The 12,564-nt window shown below is 39.9% G+C and overlaps 2 protein-coding genes across 2 annotated transcripts in view; one reads left to right on the top strand and one right to left on the bottom strand.

Annotated features, from left to right (window-relative positions):
• LOC103761637 (fatty acyl-CoA hydrolase precursor, medium chain) overlaps window positions 1–12,265 on the bottom strand; it is a 23,152-nt gene extending 10,887 nt beyond the window's left edge. Inside the window, exons 1-14 of the mRNA XM_029965569.1 lie at window positions 12,153–12,265; window positions 11,393–11,597; window positions 10,954–11,092; window positions 10,555–10,688; window positions 8,847–9,000; window positions 8,492–8,593; window positions 7,611–7,709; window positions 7,016–7,156; window positions 5,817–5,897; window positions 4,719–4,866; window positions 3,946–4,095; window positions 2,164–2,236; window positions 1,865–2,051; window positions 1,662–1,747 (exon numbers count right to left, since the gene is read on the bottom strand). Coding sequence (XP_029821429.1) covers window positions 1,662–1,747; window positions 1,865–2,051; window positions 2,164–2,236; window positions 3,946–4,095; window positions 4,719–4,866; window positions 5,817–5,897; window positions 7,016–7,156; window positions 7,611–7,709; window positions 8,492–8,593; window positions 8,847–9,000; window positions 10,555–10,688; window positions 10,954–11,092; window positions 11,393–11,597; window positions 12,153–12,228 — 1,775 coding nt within the window. The 5' untranslated portion in view covers window positions 12,229–12,265. The remainder of the gene's footprint in view (window positions 1–1,661; window positions 1,748–1,864; window positions 2,052–2,163; window positions 2,237–3,945; window positions 4,096–4,718; window positions 4,867–5,816; window positions 5,898–7,015; window positions 7,157–7,610; window positions 7,710–8,491; window positions 8,594–8,846; window positions 9,001–10,554; window positions 10,689–10,953; window positions 11,093–11,392; window positions 11,598–12,152) is intronic.
• A 141-nt stretch (window positions 12,266–12,406) lies between these two features.
• Window positions 12,407–12,564, top strand: part of CIAO2B (cytosolic iron-sulfur assembly component 2B) — a 4,482-nt gene continuing 4,324 nt past the window's right edge. Inside the window, exon 1 of the mRNA XM_029965570.1 lies at window positions 12,407–12,524. Within this exon, the coding sequence (XP_029821430.1) occupies window positions 12,407–12,524 (118 nt within the window). The remainder of the gene's footprint in view (window positions 12,525–12,564) is intronic.

Raw genomic sequence — 12,564 nt, forward strand, 5'->3', positions numbered from 1 at the left:
GGCAGCAGCACTGCACAGTGGGAAACTGCACTCCTGTTTGCCTGCCCAGATGCTGTTGCAGATTCTCCATCTCCACTTACCTTGGACTGCTTTGGTTCCTGGCAAGGGAAAACTGTTTCCATGAGAGGTGGAACTAGAGGAATCCCTCCCTGTGACTCAGCTTCCATTCAGATGGACATGCACAGTCTCACCTCACTTGTGACCCACAAACTACAGGAGCAGTCCTTTGCTGCAAAGCCAAATACTGTTTACTCTGCTTGCTGCTTTCTCCTTTTGCTGTAACAAACTTTATTTATTTCCATAAACAATTCATTTTATGTCTCTTGATCTTTACTGATTTTACTAAACTCTGTATTTCCTATTTACTTTCCTTTTATTTTTCCCCTTCATTACTACTTCCTTCAATCTTTGTTCTATTCACTCCTTCTCTCCCAAGTACCCATTCTGCAAAAATTCTTGGTCCATATCCCACCCACAGGCCTGGAGAAGCAGCCATTCTGAAAATATTATGTGTGCAAACCAGTTTCTGCAAACTCTGCCCATCTCACTTATAATAAGATAATAAAAAATAGGATTTTAGGTCCTGACAGCATTGTCTGTAGATACTTTGATGGATCTGCAAGCATGACCTAATTGCTTTGCAAATGTAGAAACTCTTACTCTAGTGACACAGACTAGACTTGTAGAATCTGCAGCAGTGGAGATTCTCCCTACCTGGAGAGGGCAATTCTTGTCCTGCTTGGCATTAAAGAGAGAACATTTTGCAGCTTACCCTCAATCAGTGAATAATTCCTAAGTCAGGGGTCAATTAAAAAAATCCTGCCACATGATGACCTTTGGCTCTTTGTACTTCAATGCACTGCTGCCTTTCTTGATTCCAATAGCTAAAAAAAAATAAATAGACAACTATCACAGCCCCTAGTAAGTATTCAATGAAGCTACAGAGAATAAAACAGAGCTGGAGTCTAAGAAGCTTGGACAGCTTTAACAGTCTCTCTTTAGCATGTGGTAAACCCACAGCAGGATGTCTCTGGGATGAGACAGAGCACTCATCTCTATGTAGATATGAGCAAAATCTGTTGACATTTCCCACTGTGATGTATTTTTAGCATGGGGCCTTGTGCTACAAAGTCAGTTCCACTGCACTTCTCTGCACACACTTACAAGATGAACATGCACTCAATGCTGCCTGGTTTATCTCCTTTCAGAGGGAGTGGTGCAGGACCTCAGGGGTTTGTGCAATGAAAATCTATCAATACTATTTTGAAATATATTCCCCTTGTCAGGCATGTTAGATAAAACAAAGGAGGAGGGGCAGATGCTTAGGAGGATTTTCTCTTTACTAAAACATTTATCCCTTTTCTAACATTTGAGAGAAGTCTTAATCTCAGCACTACTATGACAGACAGGTACCACAACAGTCAGAACCATACTGTCCTGTTATAAAACCAACTTAAAAAGCAGAACATCCTGTAGTTTCATTTTCTTTCCACAGAGGACATTTCTGTATCTACAGCACACCAAAATTTCTGTACCACCACTGACACACTTAACATCAGAAGACAGTTTTACTGGCAAATTGGGTCGTCATTGATTTCATTTTATTAAAACAATGTTGCTGCTACATTCTGTCTTCAGTCATGGGGAAGTGACAGAAAAACCTGAGCACTGGGGAAATGTGGTAGCTGTATTTAACATGTGAGGGATCAACTGGGGTTATTACAACAAATAATTTCAAGTATGACAACTGTGAAGAAAAGACGAAAAGAAGGGAAACAGAATTTTATCCTCAAAATAACTTTAAGTAATTTGTTTTCCTATCCTAATAGCTTGCATATTGTGTGCATGTTTAGACTGTAAATTATAACTCTGAATTAACCTTCTTGTTTTCCATTCTTTGGTTATTTGCCTTTTCCAGCGTCAGCTTTTTCCAGAAATTCACCTTCTCTTCTTTCAACTTCCTGGCTTTCTTTTGTTTTAGATTTATCTGCAAGTATTCTTCATTTAGGTTGTAAGATGGCCATTCAACCAAACCCTCTCCATTAGGATTTCTGTAAACAGCAAGAAAGAAAGAAAGAGTGAATGCCCTTTTCAGGCACAGGGAAGTTCAATCCCAGAAGTCAGCACAGAGCACTAATGTCTCATGACTCTCATGATTCTTACCCATTTCGAGCAAAGTTAGCCCAGTACTTCATCAGAGTTCTACTGAGGTTCTTTTCTTCCTCTGTAACTTCACCTGAAAGGCAAAATACAAAGTTATTATGTGTGGCAAAATCAAGACATTACTACTACAGGGTAGCATTTCTGTCTGTGAAAATGCTGCAACAACTTCTCAATTGCAACAGAGACACGACACCTGCAAAATGTTAGTAATGCAGCATCACGAGATTTCAGCACTTCCTGAGTGACAAAATTATCCTTATTCTACAATCAGGGAATTTGGGAACAAGGAAACAAGGGGATGTGCCTGTAGCTTTCCCAGAAACCAGAAGCAGAACCAAAAAACCCCATGTGTTCTGCCAGTACAACTCAAGAAATGGGCCACATGGTTTAGCTTCCTGGACCTCATTCCAGCTTTGTGGGACTGAAATCCTCCCTACTATTCAGAGCATGATGAGGCAAAGACTTCTTCATTCTGATATGAGGTGATGTCATTTCTCAGCACTTCAAGAATATTCATTTATATCCAGTGACACATAAGCCCACTGTATCACCAGGGGAAAATAATTGCAGTGTGTTATTAATTATAAGTGCATCTCCACACATTAAGAAAAATATTTGTTATCTTATTGCCCTCAGTAAATTCAGACAAATAGGAAATGAACTGTACAGTGTTTCCTAGTGTAGCAAATATGCAAGTAAAAAAATAAATATAAAATATAAGCAAATCAAAAGGCTCTAGTAACAGATTAACAAAGGGTTTTACAACATAGCTGGATTGCTCCAAAGTTCAATGGAGTAAAAGAAAGCACTTTCAATTATGTAAGCTTTGAAACAGACTATGAACTACTGCTCAAATGGCAAAAATAACAGCAGAAAAAATTGTGAATTCACTTAAAATAAGTAGAATTTCTGTGTTTCTCTGTCAAAATAAGATCTGTCCTAATTGGTTTCATGGGAAAGAAAATACACCATCCTGAGTATTATTGTTTTAGGCATATATAATTAAAGCATATTGCTGGATTCACAATATTCCTTAGGATGTGGCATCGTGTATCTTAACTGTTCAGTGATTGGCAAATTCATTTGGAATGGATCAATGTGGGATTCTGCCTGAAGGAACTTCCCAAATCTCATGAGAATGTTAGGACTACACCCTTAATCCTCCTGCAATGGACTGGTTCCATTTTGAATAAAATGCTTATGTATTAATTGAGTCATGGGGCAAAATAGTCTTTAATCTAAGTATTAGATCTTCCTGCAGAAAATGAAACACTGCAGTCCCAAGCTTTGCTCTGAATACAACTGCAACAGTATCTGCAAGAGAGACCAAGTCCCCCATCCCCTGAAGCCTGACAGCCCCTGGGGTTTCCTGGGAAGGAGGAGACACTACCTTGAACTCCTCAGGAAAAGAAGATATCTAGATTTCCTGCTGCCCAAGCACTCTGCCAATCCCCTTCAAGCTTAATTGATCTTTCCTTCAGTTTATTTTTCAGCCAAAGCTATTTGGCAAATTCATGCACAATGCTGGTCTAATGGCAGTGAGTTTTTTAGCAAATGTCCTATTGGCTAAATTGTTAACAATATGTACAACTTACTGTGCTTCACAATGAGCAAACTGTACCTGACAGATTGGGGAAGACAAATAGTGTAAAACAAATTCTACAGGAGAAAGAGTCATGCTTTGGTCTCACTGTTAAGAGAGGCACTTTAGTCTGATTAAAATATGTAATAATGCCAGTTACAAGACTAATTTCTATGTGAACATTTATGACTCTTTCTTACTGCACAGCTGAATTTCTCCTGCCAGAAAGGGCCCTCCAAAGACAAAGCCAACTTCATCCCCATGGTCAGCCTTCACATACTCTGGTTTGCTGTCCCAGTGTGAACTGGGGCGGTGCTGAAACTCAAAGAAGTAGGTAGGGGCTCCAGACTCTGGAAAATGTAACATTTAGAGAGTTAAAGAGATGCATAAAGTACAGTTGACATCAGCTGTTTAAAATACCACTTTAAACATGCCCAAAGCTTTATACTGGCCACATTTCTAATGTAATGTCACATTCAAATAGGTACATTTTTAATTCAAAATTAAAAACTCACACAAAAAAAAAAAGAGTCGAGGCTCACAACAGGAAAACTTACAGAAACCACAATAACACCAAATTATTTCCAGTTCTGGGTATCTTGGCAGGGTTTGTCAAGATTTTTTGAAATCTTCAGACCACAGAGCTGCTGACTTCTGAAGTAGCTGTGGGCCAAAGGGCAAAGGTTGCTTTGATATATTTTAATTTTTAAGCCTGTATAGTTCAGTTAGCAAACATTTATCTGTGTTATCCCGTTCTGGTCTCAATATATTGTGATTATGAGCACAGTGCAAGACACTAGGACAAAGATGAAGGACCACACACAACCCTACAGACCTATATCACTCTCCATCCTCAAGTTCCCAGTAGGAATCTCAAGATGGGTTGCCTACACATGACAGGATTTGTGTCTACATCATTTGATGCAGCATATAGTAAGAGGTTTGAATATCCTCCTGCTGCTCATTAGCTTACCCCTGTGATAATTCAGGGCTTTAATGGCTGGCATGACAAATGCCATATCCCCCAGCAAGTCCAGAAACCGGGCCTGTAGCTCAGCAGGATCCTCTGTGTCTCCCACATATTCATCCACTATCCTGGGCAGAAAATCTGATGGTAAATCCTAAGAGACAAAAGGGAAACAGGAAAACAAACAGACAAATCATCACTGTCTCTATTAGCAGCTAAAAATGTCATTTTTTTAACGTCAGAGATTCTGCAGGGGCACAAAGGTTCAGGGTAGCTCCCATGTTGATGGGAAACAAAACCTATTCAGACTTTTTGGGAGGAAAAAACCCCCCAACACCAACATAAAAAACCAAACAAAACCAAAAACTAACAACAAAAAACAAAAACACCCCCAAACCCCCAAACCAAACCAAACAAAACCAACCAAACCAAAATAAACAAACAAAACCAAAAAAACCACCCTAACCCCCCCCCACTACCTCAGGTCTAATTTGCACCAGATTTATACAGGTTTAAAACTCTACAGGACTCAAAGATCCAGCAATTTTTCCTGATAATACCTCTGGCTTCTGTTTTCTTCAGGAGAAAAGAGGTGGGAATGACAAAAGTAAATTCTCTGAGACCTTGAAAGATTTATGGACTATTAGACTACAGGGCAAGACCAGCTGGATCTCAGAACACTGTGTAGGTTTTTAGTGTTAGAATTTGCTGCTTGGAAGACACACTTTAGGACTGCAAAGTAACTCCTTTAAAAGCTGCTTTTAATTTCATGTAAACACATTGAAAAATCCTGCCTTGAAACAAACCCATCAACCAGATTAGCCATGAGACAGCTGAGCATTAGGGACACTATTACAGTAATCCTACATACAAATAGGTAAGATAAAAATGTTGCTTCAGAAATCTAGAAAGGAAAACATTTCCCCATATCCTGGGCCTGACTCAATCCTATTTCTGGGTAACACCCCAGTCCTGTCAACTTTGCTGGAACTCTCCCCAAAGCATAACATGACCTCAACTCTTAGCAACATTATAACTCAAATCTGTTTTATGCTTGAAAAAGAAAATTCACTTCTCAAATTAAATCAGTGCAACAGTACTTACTACCATTGGTAGAAAAAACTCTAAAGTTGAAGCAATTGATTTTTTATCTCCTGTTTCCCTCAAACCTGGTATTTTTGATTCCTGCACAGGAAAAAAAAAAAAAAGAATGTTATTAGCACCATTCAACTTCATTATTTTTAACATTGGAACTACATTATTCCACTTTACTCTTACTACTGGTGTTTATTTTTTGAAGCATCATAGGCCAAAGTGCAGCACAATGGAGCAGCTGCCTGGAAAAGCCTGTATTTACTGCAGCAAATGTTTCCTTGGTGAAGGTTTCTACATAAACCACTCATGCTAAGCAGTTTATCCTTAAATCAACAGACATTAAGAAACTTGTAAGACTAGAAAGAATTAGGGTAGAATTGAAGCAAAAAGCTTCTTCTGTCTCACAGGGTTATTGGAGATCTTAGAACTCATTGGCAGCCTCTGTGTCTGGTTCAATTGTTTGAGCCCTTTGAAACAAAGGCACTGCTGCTCCTCTTTCACAGCATTACATAAAACAACTCTTCTGACTGAAAAATAAATGAAAACAGATTTTACACTGTTCTTCTTGGACTCAGTACCAGCACACTCCCAGAGACACAGTTGTTACAGGTTCAGATTAACTACACATAACCTGAATACTTGAGAAATGAAAAAAAAAGAGGACAAGAGGGGACACAAATCCATCTCCTGAGCCTTTGTGCAGTGACAACAAATTGCTCATTTTTTTGAGTTACCTATTGAGTTCAGGAAAGAATTTCTGCACAGAGGATGGGCTGGATACCTGCACCATCCCCATACTCTGTCCCCAGAGCAGATTTTCAAAGCAAAGCTTTTTGCACAGTAATAATGGCACACAGGGGAAGCTGTGTCACATTTTTATGTCACATTTATCAACCCTGACTTACTGTGCCTTGTGAGGGAAAGGATTTGGTTTATTTCACTTTAAGTAATGTGCTCTTGAATGTTGCATTCTTTTCCCTCTCTTTGCCTTGATGAGGGATTAAAATTTTAGGATAAGAAAATACTGTACAACGTTGATGTTCCAAGGATACCTGTGGTTCTGGGTCACTACAGAGTCAATGCAAGCAAAGTTTACCTTGTATGTATTTCCAACAATGCAAAGCCTTGTCCTACCAGAAAATACCTTCTCGAGTTGCCTCCACCAGTTAACAAACATTTAAAAAAATTAAGAATAATCATTAAATTACAGATCTGATATTCCAGCCAAATTCATTGTTGGCGACTCCTGTCATAAATGGAACTGCATTAAATTCTTTTCCAGCCAGTATCTCTTCAGGTGACTTGGGAAGAAATACTCCATCCACAAGTATGGGCAGAAATGGTACATTCTGAAGGAGGAGAAAAAAAAATGATCAAATCACTTGTTAATAGTATTCTCAATTCAAATCATATAAGGTGTCCACATTTAATGTTCCAAGTGCAAAAAAAGGGCTTTAAGAAATTTGAGTGTCTACAGCCACTGTAACATAGATCTAGTTTGGCACAAGAGTATAAAATGCAAGTCTGGTTGGGTCAAGGTATGGAGTAATGTGATGGTTTCCTGATTCTGTGCTGCTTCTAACTGACATTAAAATGTATGTAAGTATATGCTCAAGCCTTGCTCACAACTTTCCAGGTGCTGTGACAGAGAGAAATTATGTGATATTTCAACATTTAGGGGGTACTTTGATGAAAGTTCAGAAAAATCAATTTGGAACAGACCAACAATGAACTCTGGTCAGAGGCTGAGCAATGCAAGTGCACCATTAAATACTCTGTAACTCTACATAGAGTCTCACCTACCGTGGTGTTGAAGATTATATGGTCTGCTTCCTGCTTCCTTAAGCAGTTTATCAGGGAGAGGGAACTGCTCGTGTCACACTTAAAGATACTTGCAATTTTCTGAAAATTGTTAGCAAAGACAAGGACTGTTAGCTGTGAGGTGGCCTTGAAGGGATTCATAAACAGAAAATTATTATACACACTACTGTAAATAGTTTTACTTAAGGGCAGATTTAGGTGAGCTTGACAGATCTTCAAATATTTTATTTTACTAGAAATACAGAAATACTACACACAAAGTGAAATCATTCTGGTATACTTCTCTTTCTTGCTAAATTTCCATTCCCTGTTCTACAACATACTTTAATCTAGAGAAAATACAAGATTTTAGCATAAACCAAATAAGGAAAGAAAACTCAGAAAATCAATTTCTGAGATATTTACATTACCACCTGCTGTTGCAGGAAGAGAAATGAAAAGGTACTTATAGAAAGGAATTTTATTTGAAAGTATTGTTTTGTTTCATATTTAACTACTTTACTTCACATAAAATCTCTCCATAAAAGACCACAGTTCAATGAAAACTGAATGCCTCTTTTGGATTCTTATTAAACTTGCCATAATAAATGTCACAGTTAGTCTACAGGGTACGGTGGGTATAAAAATGGACATTTGCCTTGCTTGGCATGTGGGTAACTGAAAATACCCACATCAGCCCACAGCCTATTTCTAACACCAAACAAGATTGAAAATAAACAGGTATGCTGTGAGAATAGACTTGATCAACTTGGTTCCATAATATGCAATGAAATGTTCCCCTTTTTTCTTTTAACCAAATGATCACATATAAACATCCCATTTCAGGTTATAAAGGCTTTAAAATGCAAAAACCCTGAGCCTACCTTAGGATGTATTGAAAGAAGTAAATCTCTACTGGGGGGAAGTAGAATTCCACTCTCTGATATTGCTTTATGAAAGAGACCCTTAGACAAAGGAGATAAAACCTGCCAAGAAGGGAAGAACAAAAATTATTCTACGTTAACATCCTTATCCCATAACTTTGTGCTTGATTAGACTCTTGGATTCAATGGGGAATTACACATTTTTATTTGCTTACAGGGGAAGTCTCCAGACTTAGCACAATGTGCTGTTAATCTTACTGTCAAAAATAAGGTTAAGCATGAAATGTTGCACTAAATGAGTTTTTGAAGATTTTTTTAAAGACTTTACTTTCTAGTTTATCTTCTGTATGCCTACATGTGCAAAAACAGAGCAAGATCCTGCAGATACACCAAAGAGTGTGACAGATCCTGGATCTCCACCAAAGTGTTCAATATTGCCTTGGATCCACTGAAGAGCTGCTACTTGATCCAAATAAGCCCAGTTCCCACGAGCATGTTCATCACCAGTACTGAAAGAAAAGCATTATAAGCCAAGGAAGAGTAATAATACCAGAATAAAGTAAATTTTGTTCAAAGTTCTGAAACAAATCATGGAGGCTTTCAGGTGAATGTCTGTGGGGGTTACCAGATTGGGAGTATGCATTGCCAGTGGTTTATTTCATCATAAATGTTACAACTTAAGTTTTTGTATTATTCTAAATTGGTAGGAGCTAAGAATTAATTTTATAATTTACATATTTGCAGCCATCTGAGTTTTTATAAAGTAATTGCTATGAAAGACAGAAAGGCATAAATCAACTTTTCTTAGCTTTGGTTTTATAGAAAAAGAGGTAGCAGACCTCTGTCCTGTGATTTCTGGTTGGCTGGCTGTAGCTCTTAGAGAATTTTGCTTTCACTCTGTACCCACACTAGTCCTAGCAGGAGTTCTCAACGAGGACTGCAGGGCACAGAGTGAAATGAGGTTAAAACAACACAGAAATCTCACAGGAGATGTTCACAAACTGCGTCCACTATAACCAGCTTACACATCAAGCAAAATTCACTTGAGCCACAGGAAGAAACTACAGCAAGGAGCTCAGTGAGAGGTTGCTGGGGTTAACTTTCTGCATAGAAAATGGGTGGCTATTATTCTAGTTACTAACAGAGGTCACAGCAGAAAGAAGTCATTAGCTGCTGCATGTGCATGAGAAACCATTACATCTCATGTGTTTCCCCAGTTACTTGTCTTTGATCAAACCATTACTTGTTTTGTGTTAAACAGATGGAGACATGCTTAGCAGAAATTCGAGGTGTTGAGAACAGAATTGAGAGGCACCAAAGGCACAACATTACAAATATTCACTAGAAACCATTACAGTGGATAAAAGATAAGATGCACTGAAGTGTCTCACTTAGGAGTACAGATATGGGTAGTATTTGAGACATGCTCTGTGTGACTTGGTGTTAGAAATCAAAATCAGAGGGTGGTTGGCACTGCCCAGGCTCCCCAGGGCAGTGGGCACAGCCCCAAGGCTGCCAGAGCTCCAGGAGGGTTTGGATGATCCTCTGGGGCACAGGGGGTGACTCTTGGGACTGTGTTCTGTGGAGGGCCAGGAGTTGCAATCAATGACCCTGATGGGGCCCTTCCAAGTGAGAACATTCTGTGTGATTGTGTGATTTGGCCCAGGAAGGTGTGTACAGTCCCTGACCCACAGTCACACCTACGCCCCTGACTCACCTCTCCTGTCTGCTCACCCCTACACTGAGGGATCCCTGCCCTCTACTCTGGATCAGTTTTTGCTTTACACACCAATGGATGGAAGTAGAGGCAAGAACAAACATCCTCTCCAGAACCAAATCAGCCCAACTACGATTTCATAGCAGGCTGCAATCAAATGACAATGCAAATGGGATTTACAGACATTTCTTAAGGCTCTGAAGTCCTGATGTCAGTGAATTATGTATATTGAAACTACTGTAACAGTGGGAAGCTGGTATAGAAGTTCAGCTGATTCAGCAAACAAAACTACCATGCTTTAAACATGACAGGAAGTACTTTGTAAAAATGAAATAGGGGATCTTACTTGAAGTATCCAAGGAGTCCAAGTCTGTACTGAATTATTACTACCACAACATTCTCGTAGGCTGACAGTGCTGAACCATCATACCTAGAAGCACCACCAAATATAAAGTTGCCTCCATGGATCCACACCATTACCTTAGGGAAAAAAAAGGGTGTGAGACACTTTTATACACTGGTTTGCACATTCCATTTCAAAAAGGAAAACACCATCAGATAATTAAGAATTCCAAAGCACCAAAACACTGAATTTTAGGTTGCTGGGCTTTGAATTTTACATTTTACATGCTAACATTATTTCTGCTAGTGCAGCATCACATTTTCAAAAGCAATTAAGACTCTTAGGAGCAATCATTAGGTGCAAACTTTGTACTGCACAAGTTTGTACAATGGGTTTACATACAGGTAACTTGTCCTTCTTGCTGGAACCAGCAGGGCTGTAAACATTGAGATACAAACAGTCCTCAGAAGTTCGGAAAGGAATGTGTTTTTCTTTGTAGTTTCTTTCAGCTGTTTTCAACATGGACAGATCTTGAGGACATCTTCACAAAAGAAAGGAAGCACGATTATTAATAATGAAACTGCAACAGCATCAGTGTAATAAGGACAGAGAAAACACTCTTTTGCCCCACAGGCTGAATCCCAATGGGGTGCCTGAACTTTGTGTCACTTATACACAGCTAGAGGTGCACCCTGGAAAAGCAGGACTTGGACTTGAAATACTCCAGTACTGGCAGTGCATCCACTACCAGCTCCCTCCCAGCAATCTGTACCCCAATAAACACAACCCCACCGACCCACAGGAGCAGGGCCTGGATACAGAGGAACTGAACAGCTCTCACAGGGGTGGGTAAGAGGTTGCATCTCTCACATCATTCCAGGGTTCAGGTGGTTCAGGTGGGGAAAACCTCAAGGATCCAACAGGGGCTTTTGCAAAAGGAATTCCAAGGAATGCATTTACGAGTTTGTCTGTCCCCTTTACATCTGTTTGTTTCCCTTTGAGCCGTCCCAGTGCCAGAGTCACTTCTGGCTCAGCACCACTCTGTCCTAAGGAACACACAGGATGGAAAAAAAAATTAAATTGCATCTTTACAGTTATCAGACAGACTTTTCAATGACATATTTTTAACTGTTTAATTTAAAAAATTTCAGCTTATTCCTTTCAAATTTGTTCAGTTTTCATTTTGCTTCTGTGCAATGAAAGACACACCCTGCCAAACCCTCCTGTATCTGCTCTGCCAGTGACACCTGGAACCAGGTAGGACAGAGTTTGGTCACTGTACATAAAGCTAAAAAGCAAATTTCAGAGCAAACAGCAAAACCATTAACATTTCCTAAATTTATCATTCAACAAAATCTTAAAAATATTTAGTTTAGATAATTCAGAAACGTTTTTGCTTTCTACCTTTTGGAGAAGATGGAAAGCTTTCTTTTCATAAAATCATCTCAGAAATGGTTTCATCTCACAAAGCTAGTAATTTTTGCTTCACTAAGATACTTTTGCAGATTGTTACCAAAGCGTAAGAGATTTACTGCCTTTGAAAAATCCCACTTTGAGAATCAACTTCCTCAGCAGCACTAACAACAGACCGTGCACCTCACCTTCTGCTCCGCACCAGAGGAACGCTACGCTACAGAACAAGGAGCCAAGCAGAGCGATCTGGCTTTGAGGAGCCATTTCTCACGCCCGGCGGGGCTCCCGCTGGCTCGCTGGTTCTCTGCGGCAGAGCAGGTACAAAGGTCCGGGCCCGGGGCACTCGGAGCAGGGAGCGCAGCCGAACTGCCCTGACCGCCAACACGCCCCGAAGGCCGAGCCAGCCCCTGGTGCTGCAGCTCAGCCTTACCTGAGCCCGGGAATGGCCCCACGCCGGCTGGGAACAACCAGGGAACTCACCGGAGTTAGGGGCTGCCAGGGCTACAGGCAAAGAAAACAGGGAAGGGCTGAGCAGGTTCCAGAGCTGTCAACAATTAAAAGTCTTTATAAAACCCCTTAAACCAACAAAGACTCCACCAA

Source organism: Manacus vitellinus, unplaced genomic scaffold (assembly GCF_001715985.3).
Source record: "Manacus vitellinus isolate BGI_N305 unplaced genomic scaffold, ASM171598v3 scaffold_10_pilon, whole genome shotgun sequence".
Taxonomy (NCBI): domain Eukaryota; kingdom Metazoa; phylum Chordata; class Aves; order Passeriformes; family Pipridae; genus Manacus; species Manacus vitellinus.